This window comes from Tachysurus vachellii, chromosome 4 (assembly GCF_030014155.1).
Source record: "Tachysurus vachellii isolate PV-2020 chromosome 4, HZAU_Pvac_v1, whole genome shotgun sequence".
NCBI classification, from domain to species: Eukaryota; Metazoa; Chordata; class Actinopteri; order Siluriformes; family Bagridae; genus Tachysurus; species Tachysurus vachellii.
The window spans coordinates 26695621-26709093 of record NC_083463.1 but is presented as its reverse complement, the minus strand read 5'-3'; the positions used below and the strand labels follow the sequence as shown (position 1 = coordinate 26709093).

Here is a 13473-nt window from a genome sequence, read left to right as displayed (position 1 = left end):
GTTTAGACCAGTCTGGTCTTTTTCCCTTGGTCTTTCTCATCAGAAAAGTGTTTCAGCCATCAGACCCACCAGTTTTTTTTTTGTTTTTGTTTTGAGACTTCATACCGTTCTGTATAAACTCTAGAGAATGTGTGGGTGTAAAAATCCCAGCAGTTTCTGAAACACTCAAACCAGCCCATCAGGCACAGTCACAGATATTACACTGTCCTGCCATTGTAAACAGTACCTGAAGCTCTTAATTGAACAGCTGTATCAGAAGGATTTTTATGCTTTGTTCTAATGGCTGATTGGAGAAAAGCAAAACTGAGCATGGTTACAGGTGTTCCTTTTAAATGATACAGTGTGTGTAGACCTGGGTGTGAATTACAGCCTGAAGAACTGCCAGAAACACTGCAATAGAAATTGAATCAACACCTTTTGACCAAATAGACTCAATATTTTACTCAATATTAAACTCAATATTAAACTAGATTTGTAAAGTTCGTCGAGACAAACTTTGATGTTGGCTTTGACGGTGCAAGTATTCGCAAAGGCCAGTGCTTTTTGGAGGCGAGTGGACATAAGGGTTAGTGTTACTTTTTGAGGCAAGTGGACAGAAAGATTGTGAAAGCTACTGGACTGCTAGGGTGCCAATACTTTTGGAGGCAAGCAGACATGAGCATGTGACGTGATCCGAATACCCGTGAGGCAGTTCCCCTCATTGTGCTGAGTGTTTTGATATGTCACATGTCCATGTTGTGCAAATTTTTTATTTTCACGTGACGTCACGTGACGACACGTGACGTGACGTGACCATAACACACGTGAGGCACTTCCCCTCATTGGGCTGAGTGTTTTGATATATGACATGTCCATGTTGTGCTAATTTTTGATTTCGCTTATTTTGGGGGCGGGGCTATACACGTGACGACACGTGACGTGACCAAAATACACGTGAGGCAGTTCCCCTCATTGTGCAGAGTGTTTTGATATGTCACATGTCCATGTTGTGCTAATTTTTTATTTTCACGTGACGACACGTGACGACACGTGACGTGACGTGACCATAACACACGTGAGGCACTTCCCCTCATTGGGCTGAGTGTTTTGATATATAACATGTCCATGTTGTGCTAATTTTTGATTTCGCTTATTTTGGGGGCGGGGCTATACACGTGACGACACGTGACGTGACCAAAATACACGTGAGGCAGTTCCCCTCATTGTGCCGAGTGTTTTGATATGTCACATGTCCATGTTGTGCTAATTTTTTATTTTCACGTGACGACACGTGACGACACGTGACGACACGTGACGTGACGTGACCATAACACACGTGAGGCACTTCCCCTCATTGGGCTGAGTGTTTTGATATATGACATGTCCATGTTGTGCTAATTTTTGATTTTGCTTATTTTGGGGGCGGGGCTATACACGTGACGACACGTGACGTGACCAAAATACACGTGGGGCACTTCCCCTCATTGTGCTGAGTGTTTTGATATGTCACATGTCCATGTTGTGCAAATTTTTGATTTCGCTTATTTTGGGGGCGGGGCTATACACGTGACGACACGTGACGTGACCAAAATACACGTGAGGCACTTCCCCTCATTGGGCTGAGTGTTTTGATATGTCACATGTCCATGTTGTGCAAATGTTTGATTTTGCTTATTTTGGGGGCGGGGCTATACACGTGACGTCACGTGACGTGACCAAAATACACGTGAGGCACTTCCCCTCATTGGGCTGAGTGTTTTGATATGTGACACGTCCATATTGTGCTCATTTTTGATTTCGCTTATTCTGGGGGCGGGGCGTGACGTCACGTGATGTCACCAGTATACCCGGTGGGGTGCCAATACTTTTGGCAAAAAGTGGCTACTGAGGGTTTGGACATTTCATGTCAATACTGCAGTCATTATGGGATTCTACTTATTATTATACTGCATAGAACACAGGAGAGAAGCCGTGCCTGAGCTCTGCGCACGCTGCGTGTGTGAAAGCTTAGAGGAATTTTAGGAATTCCCCATTCAAGTCTATGGGACGTTCCATCGTCGACTACGGGAAAACCGAAAGTTCTGTCGGAACGCCGAGTCCGGAACTTTGTCCTAAAGAACCTGTCCGAGTTTGGTGTAAATCGCTCGAAAACTTGCCGAGTTATAAACCTCCAAAGTTTATAATGGAAGTGGATACGAAAAAAGGCCAATTTGAGCTTCCGTACCGGGAATGCCGGAATTCCGATCGCTTAGAAAAGTAATAGCAACAAACTTCAGACCAGGGTCTACGACATATCCGAATTTGGTGCCTGTGGCTCGAAAGCCCTAGGAGGAGTTACTCTTGATAAATTTGTGGCTCAGAAGAAAATATGATAACTAGATTTGTAAAGTTCGTCGAGACAAACTTTGATGTTGGCTTTGACGGTGCAAGTATTCGCAAAGGCCGGTGCTTTTTGGAGGCGAGTGGACATAAGGGTTAGTGTTACTTTTGGAGGCAAGTGGACAAAAAAATTGTGAAAGCTACTGGACCGCTAGGGTGCCAATACTTTTGGAGGCGAGCGGACATGAGCATGTGACATGATCCGAATACCCATGAGGCAGTTCCCCTCATTGTGCTGAGTGTTTTGATATGTCACATGTCCATGTTGTGCAAATTTTTTATTTTCACGTGATGACACGTGACGACACGTGACGTGACGTGACCATAACACACGTGAGGCACTTCCCCTCATTGGGCTGAGTGTTTTGATATGTCACATGTCCGTGTTGTGCAAATATTTTATTTTCACGTGATGACACGTGACGACACGTGACGTGACGTGACCATAACACACGTGAGGCACTTCCCTTCATTGGGCTGAGTGTTTTGATATATGACATGTCCATGTTGTGCTAATTTTTGATTTCGCTTATTTTGGGGGCGGGGTTACACGTGACGTCACGTGACGTGACCAAAATACACGTGGGGCAGTTCCCCTCATTGTGCTGAGTGTTTTGATATGTCACATGTCCATGTTGTGCAAATTTTTGATTTCGCTTATTTTGGGGGCGGGGCTACACGTGACGTCACGTGACGTTACCAAAATACACGTGGGGCAGTTCCCCTCATTGTGTTGAGTGTTTTGATATGTCACATGTCCATGTTGTGCAAATTTTTTATTTTCACGTGATGACACGTGACGACACGTGACGTGACGTGACCATAACACACGTGAGGCACTTCCCCTCATTGGGCTGAGTGTTTTGATATGTCACATGTCCATGTTGTGCAAATTTTTGATTTCGCTTATTTTGGGGGCGGGGCTATACACGTGACGTCACGTGACGTGACCAAAATACACGTGGGGCAGTTCCCCTCATTGGGCTGAGTGTTTTGATATATGACATGTCCATATTGTGCTCATTTTTGATTTCGCTTATTCTGGGGGCGGGGCTACACGTGACGTCACGTGATGTCACCAGTATACCCGGTGGGGTGCCAATACTTTTGGCAAAAAGTGGCTACTGAGGGTTTGGACATTTCATGTCAATACTGCAGTCATTATGGGATTCTACTTATTATTATACTGCATAGAACACAGGAGAGAAGCCGTGCCTGAGCTCTGCGCACGCTGCGTGTGTGAAAGCTTAGAGGAATTTTAGGAATTCCCATTCAAGTCTATGGGACGTTCCATCGTCGACTACGGGAAAACCGAAAGTTCCGTCGGAACGCCGAGTCCGGAACTTTGTCCGGAGTAACGTCCTAAAGAACCTGTCCGAGTTTGGTGTAAATCGCTCGAAAACTTGCCGAGTTATAAACCTCCAAAATTTATAATGGAAGTCGATACGAAAAAAGGCCACTTTGAGCTTCCGTACCGGGAATGCCGGAATTCCGATCGCTTAGAAAAGTAGTAGCAACAAACTTCAGACCAGGGTCTACGACATATCCGAATTTGGTGCATGTGGCTCGAAAGCCCTAGGACGAGTTACTCTTGATAAATTTGTGGCTAATAATAATAATAATAATAATAATAATAATAATAATAATAATAATAATAATAATAATAAGCTTATAAAGGAAATCAGAATGTTGGCTTCTACAAAGCCAACATAATAACTAGATTTGTAAAGTTCGTCGTGACAAACTTTTATGTTGGCTTTGACGATGCAAGTATTCGCAAAGGCCGATGCTTTTTGGAAGCGAGTGGACATAAGGGTCAGTGTTACTTTTGGAAGCAAGTAAACAGAAATCTAGGGTGCCAAAACATTTGGAGGTAAGTGGAGACAAGCATGTGACGTCATCAGAACACACGTGAGGAAGTTCCCCTCATTGTTCTGAGTGTTTTGATATGTCACATTTAATATGTCACATTGCAGGACAACCAGAAGGCCAGTTGTTACACCAATTTAAAACTTTGTTCAGAGTCTCACCCTAAAGGAGCTGGCTGAGTTTGGTGTAGATAGTTCGAAAGCTTGCCGAGTTATAAACCTCCAAGGTTTATAATGGGAGTCTATGGGAAAAAAGGCCAATTTGAGACCTGGTACCGGAAGTACCGGTACTTGGATCGCTTAGAAAAGTAATAGCAACAAACTACAGACCAGGGTCTAGGACATATCCAAATTTGGTGCATGTGGCTCGAAAGCCCTAGGAGGAGTTACTCGTGATATATTTTTGTATAAGCTTAAATAGGAAAACAGAATGTTGGCTTCTACAAAGCCAACATAATAATAATAATAATAATAATAATAATAATAATAATAATAATAAGCTTATAACGGATTCTACAAAGCCAACATAACGAGTCTACTCAAATAGACTCAATAATATTTTACTAAGGGAACTTCCAAAACACTAGGTGGCAGTGGAGAGCAAGAGAGGCGTTGAAGCTGTTTTATTTGTCCCACAGATTGAGTCCCGGTGTCTAACCGATCTATTGCCGTTGTATCAGCTGCATATTTGTTCTGAACCTTTATGCAGGTGAGTTCAGGTGTGAAATCCTCATACGTGCTGTTCGTCACAATTGAAGATATTTAACATGTGTCCAGAGGTTTGATTTGTGCATCACGTGTGTGCTTTACTCATTCCCGGCTTATATTTGACTTGCAAAATAATTTTTTTGCATATTTCAGTCTATCATGAAAACCTCGAAGGAAGCTGTTCAGACCGTCGCAAAGGAGTTTCTTAATTTTGTTAATCGTGGAGTTTCACCATATCATGGTAAGGAAGCATCACAATATGAGCTAGTTTAAGATTATGTTCATGTATTATTGCATTGTACAACCTGCTTCTAAAGTAAATGTACATTTATCTATTCTATTCGATTATTCTTGAAGATATTTTTAAGCTCGATTGGACAGTGAGTCTCTGTCTCTCATAAACCTAGAGAATTATCTCATGGGCAATAAGCAAAAGTTGATCTTTGTACTTTTTGCACCTTGTTCATGAGCAAATCTATGATGAACTCAAATTCATCAAGTACAAAGTCCTAGTATTTGCAGAGTCTCAACCATAATGTTTATTGGATTTTATTAACACTCCTCTGTCTGTCTGTCTGTCTGTCTGTCTGTCTCTCTCTCTCTCTCTCTCTCTCTCTCTCTCTCTCTCTCTCTCTCTCTCTCATTATTTTACAGTGGTTGAAGAGTGCAAGACTCGTCTTTTAAAAGCTGGCTTTACAGAGCTGAAGGAATCTGAACATTGGGATATCAAACCAGCAAATCTGGTGTGTATCCATCTGTAATTTTTACAATCTACGTTTGGCCACTGACAGTTGTTTTAGTGACGCGTTCTTTGAGCAAACGTATCGAAGCGTACATGGCACCTGTCAACAGAAAAAGCTGTAGCCCAGGGGCGCGAGGATTTCTTCCTCGTTTTTCTTGCTGTGTCGGTTTATTTTGTAGGACAGATTTAAATTGTAAATGTTCATCCCTTAAGTAAATTTACAAATCATTGCCTGCAGTGAAACTACAAAATAAATACTGCAATCAGAGCTCTTCTGGAGTCAGGGACAGAATGTTATTTAAAAAGCCAAAATGCTGGTTTATGATGTCATATGTCACATGTTGGGGCATGTGGTAGCCTAGTGATGGGGTAAGTCTTAGCCTAGTGGTTAAGGTGTTGGGCTACCAATTGGAAGGTTGTCAGTTCAATCCCAGGTCCACAAAGCTGCCACTGTTGGGCCCCTGAGAAAGGCCCTTAACCCTCAATTGCTCAGTTGTATAAAGTTGTATGCAGTCACTGCTTACTGGTTGATGAAAGGATGCGCCCATTATCCAATCAACGCAAATTACGCAACCAACCTCCGTAAATAGTAATTCTGGTTTTATTTATGTTTGTTATTTACTAGTGTATTACTATTATCTGCAAACCTAAAAATCAATTAAAAATATGTATAAAAATATTTAAATGTTTAAATAAATGTTTAATAAAAAAATATTAAGTGAAAGATTTTTCGTGCATTTAGTAGGACCCTCCCCAGTGCAGGCCCCTGGGCTCTATGCCCATTTATTAACAATGCCATAAATTTTTATAAACATTAAATGACAATCCAATTTTTTTCAAATCATTTACATCTGTAGATAGCATTGAAAACAAAATGAGCAAAATGATGCTGATGATGAGAATTTAGATTCTAAAACTCTGATACAATGGACGTTCCAGCCACATTGGACAAAGTTGTGTGATTTTATCCACAGGAATAAGATTATTTTCGGAAAGCTTAAGGCTTCCTTTTGAGATTATTGCAGAAAGTGAGTCAAAAGTGCAACAGTTCCAAGTAGAAGTATTAAGATGAATCAGGCAGATTCAGAGGGTGAATGGTGTGTGAGGATCAGGCACTGCCATCATGGGTAGTAAATCACTTTTTTTTAATCTAGCAGAATGTGCAAAAAATGCAGAATTTGGCCCGTCATGTTTTATGACTATTTTTCCCCCACAGTACTTTGTGACCCGGAACTACTCCACCATCATTGCCTTTGCTGTGGGTGGCCTGTACAAACCAGGCAATGGATTCTCCATCATAGGAGCTCACACGGATAGTCCCTGTCTGAGGGTAAGAGATTGCCACCTGACCTTTGAAAAAACTGGCAAAACTGTATAGCGATTCTAAAATGCTGCTTACTCATGGCTGTATTTAAAGCCACAAATTGTGCAGGTATTAAAAAACATGAATATGACCACATAAACGAATTGACATTTTTTTATTTATTCTGATGTGTAGATGAGTAAAAGATAGAAACATGCCTGCGTGTGCATCTTTGTGTACAGGTAAAGCCCCGCTCCAAGAAGACAAGGTCAGGCTGCTTACAGGTAGGTGTAGAGTGCTACGGTGGAGGAATTTGGAACACATGGTTTGACCGGGATCTGACTGTTGCAGGCCGTGTCATGGTCAGGGTATGTTATCTGAGTTTATATATAAATAGTTTATATATCTCACTCTGCCAGTGTCTGAAGTAAACGCTCTTGAATTTTTGTATTTGTGAGTGCAGAGTGGAGATAAGCTGGTGCATCGTCTCGTTCATGTCCCTCGGCCTATCTTGAGGATCCCTCATTTGGCTATTCACCTACAGAGAGACATCAATGACTCATTTGGCCCTAACAAGGAGAACCACCTGTGAGTCTGCAGGATGGGTAGCTGAGTACAACACAATGCTGTGTTGTGTATTTGGATCTTTTTTAATTTAGCATGATTTTGTGTTATTCAGTGTGCCTTTCCTGGCCACGGCCATTCAGGAAGAGCTTGAGACAGGTGTTTCTGCTGCTTCTTCCAGTGATGCCTGCAATGCAGTTTCCACAGTAAGACACCAGTCTTCTTTTGTTGCCCTCACTTTGTGTGTTTTGAGGAATAGTAAATTAGGATTACATTATAATTATAATTCTCATGTTTTTCTCAGATGTGGGGATGGGGTAACCTAGTGATTATGGTGTTGGATTACTAATCAGAAAGTTGTTAGTTCGAATCCTACATCCACCAAGCTGCCAGTGCTGGGTCCCTGAGCAAGGCCTTTAACCCTCATTTTCTCAGTTGTATAAAATGAAATAAAAATGGATAAGGGTGTCTGCCAAATGCTGTAAATGTTCATTTTCAGTCAGACTACAGTTAAGACACTAATTAAACTGAATAGAATTCATGAGTGATATAAAAGTAAGAAATGCCAAAGTTTGGCTTGTACCAGAGCAGTCAAATTCCATTAAGTTTTTTTGGTCTTCAAGCTGTTGCAATAGTTCATTCAACTCTTAAAAAATATTTAATAATACCTAGTCCACATTTTGCATCCCTGTTCTTAAATTTTAATTTTATACATTATTTTCTATAATTGTTTACTGTGGATAATTCATCTAATCCTAATTCATCTGTGCAACTGAAGTCTGACCACCTCCTACATGTAGTTTGATGTTTGGTACTGCGGTGCTCTTTACAATCCACACTAAGGTTTCACATGATCAATTTTCTTATGTCTATCGTCCTCTGTTTCACACTAAACTGCCAGTGTGAAAGCTTCTTGAGAAAATGCTTATCTTATAAACCTTCAAATATGAATTCTGCATTGCTTTCTTAAGCAACGACAATCACACAATTATACCACTTTACTCTGTTTTTCTTTAAGCTTATTGAACACAGTTTTCTATTTACTGATTATAAAAGATACAACATAAGAGTTGCAGAACCTACACAGTGAATAGATTGTGAAATTATATCATTTGTTTATGGGTTTTGCCTTTGAATATGCAAATATAATAAAAAATAAGTATACATCGAACAGCAAGGCTTTTTTTTTTTGTTTTGTTTTTGTTTAATTTTTAATCAGGTACAATAGACATTTTAGAACACTGTCTCTTTGTGTGCGCTTATCAGGCAGAGAAACACCATCCAGCTCTGGTCCAGCTGCTGTGTAATGAGCTGAAGGTCAAGCCTGATGTTCTGCTGGATTTTGAGCTGTGTCTGGCAGACACGCAGCCAGCGGTGAGTCCTCTAAGGAAAATCTGACAGCATTGTTTTGCTTCTCACATCAAATCTGAGGGCATCCGTGCCACGTTTGCAGCAGCTCAGCGCCTGTCAGGACTGTCTGGGGAGGATAAAGTAGACTGTTGTCGAGGATTCATTTGTACAACTCTATCTGATCTTGTCTCTCTGCATTCATCAGTGTAATGGATTCATGCCTGGCTTGAATCCATCTGTGCTGTACTTTTTCTGACTGGTTAATATAGTATAATTGTGTTTATTCTGTTGAGATGAGACCAAACAGATTACTATTTAAATTAAGGTTTGAATGGTTTTAACTGTGGAAGAAACTCATTGTGTTATTCAGATTAACCTTTTTATTGGTTAACATTATTGTTCAATTTATTACTGACAAAAGAACAATAGTACACACCCCTACTAAACAATGTCTTAACAGCACTGCACTACAAGTTTATGCAACATTAATAGTCTTTATTAGACATAGTATACTGTATGTGGTCCATGAAATTTACATAGGGATATTGATCTTGTTGCAGCATGGCATAAATATTGGCATATTATGACCTCTAGCAGTGACGGTGGTCATAATAGTTACTGGCATTGTCTATCAGTAATGTTGCTATTATGAAACCATTATAGGGTCTGTAGAGATAAAACTATTACAGCTATAAAAATGGCTGTATGTGTGAATTTAGCTTTAGTGTAAGTTGCCTGGAGGCGTTCTTACTATTTGCTGTTTATTCTTGCCCTTAATAAGACTACTTGGGTGCAGATTTCCATACTGATTCAGTCTGAACCACGTCCAATTCCATTTGTTTAATCAGTTGATCTTGGATTTCAGTAGACTATCAGTTGTAGCTTCTGCTCGGTTCAAATAAAATCCTGCATCCACACCAGCTCTTTCTGGATATGATTGGACACCCTAAATGTACAGCATTCCTTACTTTGTATTTTTACTCACAACAACTGGTGGTGCTGTGACAATTTAAGACATTTGATAACACACAACATAAGACAATTTGGATGCCAAAAAAAGAGCCAGGCTGCCCCATTTTTATACCAGCTGGAACTGCTATTTGAAAAAGAAAAAAATCTTTATATCTTATTGTACTTTTTTGTGTTAACAGCTCATACACACAATTTTAGAATCACATTCCACATCTGTAAACTGGGATGTTCCAAACCTAATAAAGAGAGAAAGGATATTTAAAAAGGCTATATCTCTTTACAGGCACTAGGAGGTGTGTATGAAGAGTTCATTTTTTCTCCTCGTCTGGACAATCTTCACAGTTGCTTCTGTGCTTTGACCGTAAGTTTCTGTGTGTTTTTATTACCCCAGTAATTAATCCTGTCAGGTTTCTACACACAACCCAACAAATGCTGCTTTTATAGTGTCATGTGTCCCAATCCGCTTCAGGCTCTGATAGACACGAGTACTCCTGCCTCTCTCTCGGGAGACCCAAATATCCGCATGGTCACTCTGTATGACAACGAAGAGGTGAGCAAAATATTTTATTTATTTACTCTACCTAAACGTAGCCATTTTAGATATGCGCCTCAGTAATTGACTTATTAGCAGAAAAAATAACAGGCTTAATGCTTAATTCTCCAATTATGCCTAACTTTAGTTTTTGTAGACAAAATAATGCATCATTGTACATCTGTTTTGTAATTTTTGTTTAAGAAAATAAGTCAAAACTCTGACTTTTGTCCTGCAGGTAGGGTCAGAAAGTGCTCAGGGTGCCATGTCGAACCTGACCGAGCTTATTCTGCGTCGCCTGGCAATCACCAAGGAAAATCTGACTGCCTTTCAGGAGGCCATGCCTATGTCCTTCATGATCAGTGCTGACATGGCTCATGCTCTGCACCCAAACTACCAGTCAGTTACTTTGCCAATCACTGCATTTTTAGGAATCGTATGTTATAGCATCAAAGCAGCAGAACAATAAAAGTACTAGTGCAAAACCATAAACTAATAGCTTTAATAAAGTGTCTCAGGTCAATGCCCTGACTGCTGTAGACATATTTATAGTTTCATGTAGGCGAAGGTATTGATTTGGAATTTTTTTATTTTTTTTATTTCATTGTCAGAGATAAGCATGACGAGAATCACAGACCAGCTTTCCATAAGGTATTCTAATCTTTTAGATGCACTATTACACACATTTTGTATCCTCTCTCGATCCTCTCTCTGTGTGCTGAACGGTTCTGTATTCTGGTTTAGGGTCCAGTCATAAAATTTAACAGCAACCAGCGATACGCCACTACTGCTGTAACTGCCTCCATGTTACGAGAGATTGCAGCGAGGATGGATGTGCCTCTTCAGGTATAACGATACTCAATATTGATGTGCATTTTATTCTGCTAATTTTAATGTCGGTGAACTAACTTATTTAACTCTGGTGACATTTATGAGCTCAGGTCAGGTAAAACCCACCAGTTCACAATCCCACCACAGGTACTAATTTGTGCGTGTATGCATGCGTGCGTGTGTGTGTTATTTACCAGGATGTGATGGTGCGGAATGACAGTCCCTGTGGAACAACTATTGGACCTATTCTGGCTGCTCGGCTGGGAATGCCGGTGCTGGATATCGGTGCTCCACAGCTGGCCATGCACTCCATCAGAGAGATGTGCTGCACCTCTGGTGTCCTCCAGACCACAACTCTATTCAAGGTGCTTCCACTTCTCATCAAATCCTCTTCTAAGCTGCAGTGTTGGTGTCTTTGTCTTCTTTATGATAGAACCTCATCTTTTACTAATTGTACTGTTCTTTTATTACACCTATATAACTTTTTTCTGTGGGTATTTTAGTTAATAAAATCAGATTGTCGATAACACTATTACTCTTGTAAAATGCAATAATGCATAATTCTTCTCAAATTAAAGGAAACAAGCTCTTTTAGGCATACCAGATTCAGGCTAATGTCAGCAGGTGATTCTGCATTTTCTGGACTTTTCTATAAGAATTTACATCAGACTAATTCTCCTGTATTTGCTTTTTCTGCAGGGCTTCTTTGAGCACTTCCCATCCGTGAGAAACATGGTTGTGGTGGACTAGTGTGCTGCTGGGACACAGCATAACTAGACAGATGGCCAGATGTGTATCCAAATAAGGAAAATCTAAATCTCAATCTTAATGATGTATTTGGATAATTCATTTTTACATTTGTAAAATTTGTCCTAATCCAGAGAAAAATCCCAAAGTAACCTCCTGGCTGCTAAGTAGAACCCTTATTTGAAGAACACCATTCTGTATTTACTCCATGCATAGTTGTATGAACTAGATGGACTTGTTGTAAATGTTTCTGGTTTCTAAATCTTTGGCAGTTTTCTACTTCAGGAAGAGTGGAATTGTTAAAGACAATAAAAAATAATGTCTATCTAATTTGTCTTTGAATTAGATTTGTTTTTGGGGACTCTCTGCCCTATACTTTTACAGACTAAAGTTAGATGCATTGACTGGTGTTGCCTGTTTGCTGGTATTTTGATACAAGCTAAAAACATAGACATAATTACAGGTCTGTCTACCCGATATGCAGTAGATATATATTGTAGGTATGCAATCACTGACTGTCAACAATCTGATGCTAAGCCATCACTCGTATGAATGGAACATTTAATAGGACTACTGCTGACCATATATTTAGAGAGAGGACCATTTCCTTTGTCAGCAGTGATGCTGACCTGGCAGTTTTTAACCAATAATCTATTCCATAGTTAATGCAAAATCAAATTTATAACATGACTGCATATATGCAATATTCTTAGTGCAGTTAAATGCTCGTCCTGAATGCTTGCCTGAAATAGATGCTTTCATAACTGACAGCGCACAGCATGGAAGTACAATGAAGTCCTTCCATCTTTTTTCTTATGACTAGTCTTTGTTGCATGGAGGGTGTCTGGGATGTTAAAACAACTTGTTTTTTTTTTTAGAAAGTATTTTTGGATTAACATTTCTTTACCATTTGTGTGGCCCTGGTATACAGAGAACTGGTGCATTCACAACTGCAGTTCTGCTTCATACTCATTTTATAAAGACATAAAGCCTACACAAGAGCCAAGAGAGTGGATCATATTTAGAATTCTCTAAAAATGTTGGCAAATGAAAGGCAATTTTTTAATTTAAGCCGGGGAGCACTTCATCAGATTGCTTTATTTGGCCAAGGGTTCATGATGTGCCAATTCTATGACCATGGTTACCCCACACCATTTTCAGTTCTGTATAGGAGAAATAACATGCCTGGTTTGAGTATGTTAGAAACTGATGATGTCTTGCGAATTTCACACACAACAATCTCTAGCCTAAAGCTTATACAGAATGGTGCTGGGGGAAATTATAGTGAGTGGTAGCACTGGAGCTGGAAAATGTTTGGTTTATGAGAAAGGTCAGAGAACGCTTGCCAGACTGGTTTTAAGCTGACAGGAACTCAAATAAGCCCTGTTTACATCTGCTCTGAGCAGAAAAGAATCTCAAAATGAACAACATGACAAACCTTGTGGTGGATGCACTACAACAGCAGAAGACTGCATTGGGTTCCACTGCAACTAGCCAA

The 13473-nt window shown here is 40.1% G+C and overlaps 1 protein-coding gene across 1 annotated transcript; it reads left to right on the top strand.

Moving 5' to 3' along the window:
• The first annotated feature begins 4831 nt into the window (after positions 1–4831).
• On the top strand, positions 4832–12305 carry dnpep (aspartyl aminopeptidase). Its single transcript, XM_060868628.1, has 15 exons — positions 4832–4935; positions 5088–5175; positions 5589–5677; positions 6893–7006; positions 7222–7347; positions 7443–7567; positions 7659–7749; positions 8810–8917; positions 10149–10226; positions 10335–10415; positions 10636–10796; positions 11009–11048; positions 11142–11243; positions 11426–11593; positions 11928–12305. Exons 1-15 carry the CDS (start codon positions 4930–4932, stop codon positions 11976–11978), a joined length of 1428 nt encoding a protein of 475 aa, XP_060724611.1. The 5' UTR covers positions 4832–4929; the 3' UTR covers positions 11979–12305.
• Positions 12306–13473: the final 1168 nt, after the last annotated feature.